Source organism: Agrilus planipennis, unplaced genomic scaffold (assembly GCF_000699045.2).
Source record: "Agrilus planipennis isolate EAB-ADULT unplaced genomic scaffold, Apla_2.0 scaffold178, whole genome shotgun sequence".
Taxonomy (NCBI): Eukaryota; Metazoa; Arthropoda; class Insecta; order Coleoptera; family Buprestidae; genus Agrilus; species Agrilus planipennis.
The window spans coordinates 655,820-662,192 of NW_020439320.1; the positions used below are offsets into that span (position 1 = coordinate 655,820).

The 6,373-nt window shown below is 35.7% G+C and overlaps 1 protein-coding gene across 1 annotated transcript; it reads right to left on the reverse strand.

The window, feature by feature from the left end:
- LOC108738404 (b(0,+)-type amino acid transporter 1) lies at window positions 1-3,116 on the reverse strand. Its single transcript, XM_018471804.1, has 5 exons — window positions 2,732-3,116; window positions 2,330-2,654; window positions 1,301-1,450; window positions 1,058-1,226; window positions 1-131 (listed from the first exon to the last, which is right to left on the reverse strand). Exons 1-5 carry the CDS (start codon window positions 2,752-2,754, stop codon window positions 67-69), a joined length of 732 nt encoding a protein of 243 aa, XP_018327306.1. The 5' UTR covers window positions 2,755-3,116; the 3' UTR covers window positions 1-66.
- Window positions 3,117-6,373: the final 3,257 nt, after the last annotated feature.

Consider the following 6,373-nt stretch of genomic DNA (forward strand, 5'->3'; position numbering starts at 1 on the left):
TTACTCGGCAGATCACTACTTGGAATATTAGGTATACATTGAAAGTTGTTGGTTGTTTTTAATTTTTTACTCGATTGTGTGTTGCGTGGGAGCAACTTCTAAAAGCATTTGTGTGAATACGGTGAATCCATCTAAAAATATGTGACAAGAAAACGAAATCGTTAGGCTAGGTTCGGTTTTGACAGGAATAAAAAAAATACAACGTGTAATTATACAACACGCTATTGAAGTGAAACTTCTTCAAACACACAAAACACACGGGATATGGGTTAAGGAATTGGTTTAATGATATTATTTGTACATTATGCTTCGCACGGGTGCAATGCTGATAGTAAATATTTTATAGAATGTCTATATAAAACAATCACAGCTTTTTTGTCATTAGACAATACAAACCCGCCGGTACCGCCGCAACCGCTATGTCCTTGCATTTTAAGTCTGTAATATCTTCGAAAATATTAATTTAAATTACATGCTGTAAAGGGCCATATTGATCTATATTAAATGCACAGTGTATTTAAAAGTACTTAATTGGATAAGGATTAATGCTGTATTGTTTAAAATCGCTTCGTAAATAAGCCATTATTTCTCGTAAAAAGTAAAGGATAAAAAATGGTTATTGTGGGTTATCCCTAAGAGATAGACATATACCATCGCGGACTTTTTTGTAGACCTTTTTAAGGTGTACAATACTGTAGTACATTATTTTGATCTATCTCGTAGGGTTCAGCCAGCGTTTGCAATGTAAGCGCAAAAAAATGTGTTTATTTACGACATCACATTACAAACCTCTAAAATTATCAGTGTTTCTCTACTATATTATGCATGTATTATACATATAAACCTTCCTCTTGAATTACTCTATCTATTAAAAAAACCGCATTAAAATCCGTTGCGTTGTTTTAAAGATCTAAGCATACGTAAGGACAGACAGCGGAGGAAATGCGTTGCATGATTTCGTTACATAGCAACTCGTATGAAACGAACTTACCCTACCGTGCGTAAAGAAGTTTCACTTCAAAAAATGATGACTCATTAAAATAAAAGAATGTCTTACCCATGAATGGAATGCGTATTTTATAATGTACGAATGGTACGTAAAAGATCATCCCACTTAGAACAAATATTGCGGCATATAGGTACTCAATAGTTGGGTTGTCTATGATAGGACCTATCACTAGATATATTGATATTAGTAGCACAATAATTGGTATTATTATTGGTACCTGAAAGAGACAATGGGGATGTTTAATGATTTTGACATTAATAAAAGGGCGTTAGTATTTATCTGTAGAATTACCTTATACGGTCTGGGATATTTTGGCTTGGTGTATCTCATAACGATCAGCGCCAACATTGATCCGCCATAAAACATCCACGCAGTAAAACTGAAAAAATCGATTAAAGAATCGATGGTTCCGTAACATACCATGGCTCCGGCTATTATTGACTAAAATTAGAAAAGAAACGCTCAATTTTTTCAATCGAGTTGAATTAGAATTGAATTTATTTCTTCTTTCGTGTAGGTATTGTATAATTGAGTCAATTTAAGAAGACGAAGCCTGCAATAGGCACATCATTTGACTGAATACATTAAGATCACTCTTCCATATTATTTTATACAATTTTCCGTTTTAAGTACAGTGGAATTCGTTTATTATGACTCCGCCTATATTGACCAACCGCTTAATATGAAGTAATTGTAGTGTTAAGTTTGGTTTTCATATTAAATTCTCTATAGGAAAGTTTGGATATAACGGTTCTGTTTAAAATGACATATCGTTTATTATGACTGATTCTTAAGAAATCATATTCGGCTATACTGACCCAAATGATTAATAATAACATTTTCGCTCATTTTTCTGACCCTTCTTATGTATATTAATATTACAATTCATCGTTTTTTTTTCTTTTTCTGTTAATGAATATATACAATTTGTAGTTTTTCTCTCTATTAAACTAAATAACTAACCAAAATAGAAAGTTGTTTGCTTTCTAAGACTATGCTTTGTATGACACCCGCTTAGTATCACGTGTTTGTCATTTCCCTTCGATGTCATTATAAGCGGATTCTACTGTATTGGTATAAAAATGCATTTTTAAAAATCTTATCTTGTATCTTATATTTGAGCTTATTAAAAATTATAATTTAAAGCAGCAAGATTATAGTTATTAATCGGCTTGCATTTCATGGAGGCATTTAATGTACGGATATTCTATATTTGTCGATTTTACTTCAGAGACAGGCCAGAAAATGAATAAAAACGATTCGTTGGTGTTGCCTTTTGTAAAATATTTTTTAAATTTTGAGCAGATAAAATTAACTTACATGGAATATTAAGCCGGGAGCTGGTGTGTATCGCCTTACATGTACATATGAAAGGATATCTAGCATATGTCCTTCGCGACTTGCAGCAAAACAAAGCCGACCAGCGGCGAAAAGTGTACCATTAGCCGCTCCAAAGGTAGAAATGGTAACGGACAATGGCATCAACCAGGCCATGACGCCCAACACTCTATTACCAAACGTTACGGCCACCGCTTCGGAAATCATCATTTCCATTGGCGACATAACCGTCAGATACGAAATGTTTATTAATGCGTAGCATATAGTGACCAAGGGGATGCCGATTATTATGCTCCTTGGTAAATTTCTAGGAAAAAGAAAAATCATTTTTAAATAGGCAGTAGGAAAAAATGGGTGTGTCTGTATATTCAAGCATAGACTTACAACGAAAATTGTTTTAATATCATTGAAACGACATTGACATCGCAAGAACAAGAAGGCTAATAGTAGGACTGGAAACTATGTGGGGTGCTTAATGTACGGCGCCAGATGAAAGTGCGCCACAAAGTTGTAATCGGTGGTTAACTGCGCAATAACTGCTGATATATACTATGTGTTTTCACCGCAGCGTTTTATGGAGAATCGGTTCCACCAAGCGCCTTCAAGATGCCTCAAAATTATAGTTGAGAGAGAGGTCGTTACAACATTGCGATTATACTTTTGCGGCACGAGGTGTGGTGGTGGTGTTTGGTGAAACTGATCGGTGGGATCGCTACAGTGAAAACGGATTTGAAAGTACAGGCAACGATCAGTCCGGCCCTGGTAGGTTTATGGAGGGAAATACGACATTGCAACACCGCATTCAATCAGCTGCTACTTAGAGTTGTTCTTTTAACGTTGTATGCTTGTATTACGTATGTATGTAGACAATCGAAGTCATAAGAAGTAGGTCAATGTGTCAGAGTCATAGGTTTCTGCAAAATAGTATTATTGCATTGACCAACAATGCGTGAGTTTCCAGACGAACATTTTTCTAGAAACTGGATTGGACATACGATATCATTGACGGTGCGTACTTCTGAACTAAATCCGTTTGATTTCTTTTTCTGGGGTTGTATGAAACAGCACGCATGTTAAACGCCAGTGCAAAATTCTAATGATTTGCACGGCCGTGTATGATCGCTGCAAATGAAGTACCTACGCCAAATGCCGGACGTCTCTGCGCGATTCAGAATTAATTATTGTAGTGTACGTATGTATGTGTGTTTAGTGGTATTGTAATTTATAGGGTTGCAGGGCTATAAGGTTACGCACATTGGCAATACCTCAATGGTAGTAAGCAGTTGATATTTACTGTTTTAACAATGTAGTTGTTTACAATTGGTTATTATCGCAGTTTCGCTATACATTGCCATTTAACGTTCAGGTTCACTAAATTATGATTTTCGCTTGTGTAAATTAAAAGTGAAAATGTCGAAAAAGAAATATGTAATTTTTATGTTCGGTAAGCATTTTGCCTTATATGTATCTACACATATGTTATTATCGCGTGGTTAATTAATTGACTTTTTTTTTTAATTTCCCCATTCCTAAATAATTTGAACTTGTTAATTATTGTAAAGTATAAGGGTCAATTGGCTTTATGCTTATTAACAGTATCAAAGTTCAAAGACGAGTACTAACAAACCTTAGTCGTCGATTCAGTTACAGTTGGGGCAATCAAAATTGGCAAAGTTCGTAATAAATTATCTGTGGGAAAGGGCGTATCTTTTTTCTTGCTTTTATTTGGGACAGTAGTCATTTTGTCTGTTTGTAGTCTGTGTTTTGAACATACCCTTGTTAATTTAGGAAATTCTTCATGAGTAGTACAGACACACTGAAAAGAGACAACCGAATCATAGTAGGCGATGCAGCGGTTAGAGGTTACCCACTTGCCCAGGTTTGCAAAAGATCAGGGTCGGCTTTATAACTGCGTGGTTGGAATTATATCTTAAACAAGCATCTTTGCTTTTGTAAGTTCCTGATAATGCTGAACTTTCCTTAAAGTCTGATAGTAGCAACATGCTCATTTGTTTGTCTGGATCTCTTTCTGTTACACATTAATTGGTGTAATGTTATTCCTTTTTCTTTATTAGTGTCCGCTGCAATTCCTACCTGACATCTCTTTTCTACTTTTACGATATTCCCTAGAACGTCTGTCGTGATTAAAGTAGGCATTCTGTCACCAACCGCTCTAGTCTAGTCAGTAAGTTGAAAGAAGAAAGTGAATACGACAGTTTTATGCCAATTTCGAACGTCCCAACTATAAGCAATAAGTTGATATCTTAATAAGGCCTTATCTCACGCATGAAATACTTCATTCGCAGCAAAACCTCACTGGATGGAGATATACCTCCTATACCTGGCTACTAATTCAAATAAATTACGATGACACCCATTTTCAGGATTGCTTTTCGTTTTGTGGGTTTATATAAACCGTAACAGTATTTTTTTTATCTCTTACTAACCTCTTCAGTAACTTCATTCGATTGGCGTAACCCTGTAAACTATCGAAGATAATACGAATAAATGTGGAACCTTTTTTCGTTTTCATCCACCTACCTAAATCCGAGCATTTATTCCCTAATTTATGTAAACGACTTTCATAAAAGTTTACTCCGGTGTGTCGTTTAGACTGAACGAACGACAAATGAATTTTTTGTTGTTGCTTGGTCTTGTAAACGCAATTTTATGAGCCTGGGGTTACAAACTCGAATGAACATATACAGAACAGCAGTGGCGGCTCGTGCTTTCAAAAATATGCTAAGAGTTGGAAAATGAGACCGCGCAAGTGCAGTAGATTGACCAATCTCTTCCTTATTTGTGGGCTGGTGGGGAGCGGTTCGTTTGCGAATTTGTAGCTGACGTCACCGTTGTCAGGACAACCCGCTCACGCTAGCAGAGGTGCAGTTCTTATAAGTCTAGCTCTTCACTTGGGCGTTTAATAAGGATATTAAGACCATTATAAAGAATTATTTAAAATATTACACGCGCTCTGTACGGACACCGCCGATATTTATTCATTTGTTGTAGGTAAAACTAAAAATAATTCTAACAGAAATTATATTTATTTTGTGACCTCTATACTATTCAGAAAATACCTAGCTAATGAGGCTCTTGACCTACTTTACTTGAATAGTCGCCACTGTAGTATAGTCACAGGTATGTTATGTGTAGATAAACGAGGTAGAATTTTAACGAACATATACTTACTAGTGTTCACATTTTCGTAAAATATAATCAAAGAAGTATGAATACAATATACTAGTGATTCCCGATCTTCGAAATATTCGAAAATAATAATTTTATTAGTTAAAATGTCCTTACAAGAAAATGGTAATGATATGAAACAAACAAGTCAAGTATGATGATTAGGCTGGATAAGTCCCATTGAATACATTTATCTCTATGACGAACATGTCTCTTCTTAGTATAGATATAAAAATGCGTACAGTGCCTTAAATGGGATCGATTACGAACTGAGGTTGTTATTGCGATGTATTTTTTTTATTTGGTTCTTCCGTATCTTATTATTGTATTTCAAATTTCCAAGTTCCAGAATGGTTCAATATCCAATTTAAATACGCGTCAATAGCAATTTAGCATAATGGGAAGCCGAGTGTGGCATTTACTCGTTGGGGTGTCGCCTTGACTAAAGTGTCCAAATTTTACAACTACCCTACCGTGGAATATATTAAATGTATTAAGAAAAAGTTAGAAGCGTTCGAAATGTGGTGTTACAGCGGAATGATGAGGATACAGTGGATAGAGAAGGTTAGAAATGAAGTGATATTAGAAGGAATAGGAGAACAGAGGACTCGGAAGTCAATAAGAAATAGGCGAGATAGGTTGGTAGGACACCTTCTTAGGCATGAAGGTCTAATCAGAGACATATTAGAGGCAGAAACGGGAGTTAGGAAGGGTAGAGGTAGACCTAGATTAGATTACTGTTCGCAAATAGTTAAGGATGTGGGTTGTTCTAGTTTTAGGGAAATGCGAAGATTAGCTCAGGATAGGAAAGAGTGGAGGTACGTGTCCAACCAGTCT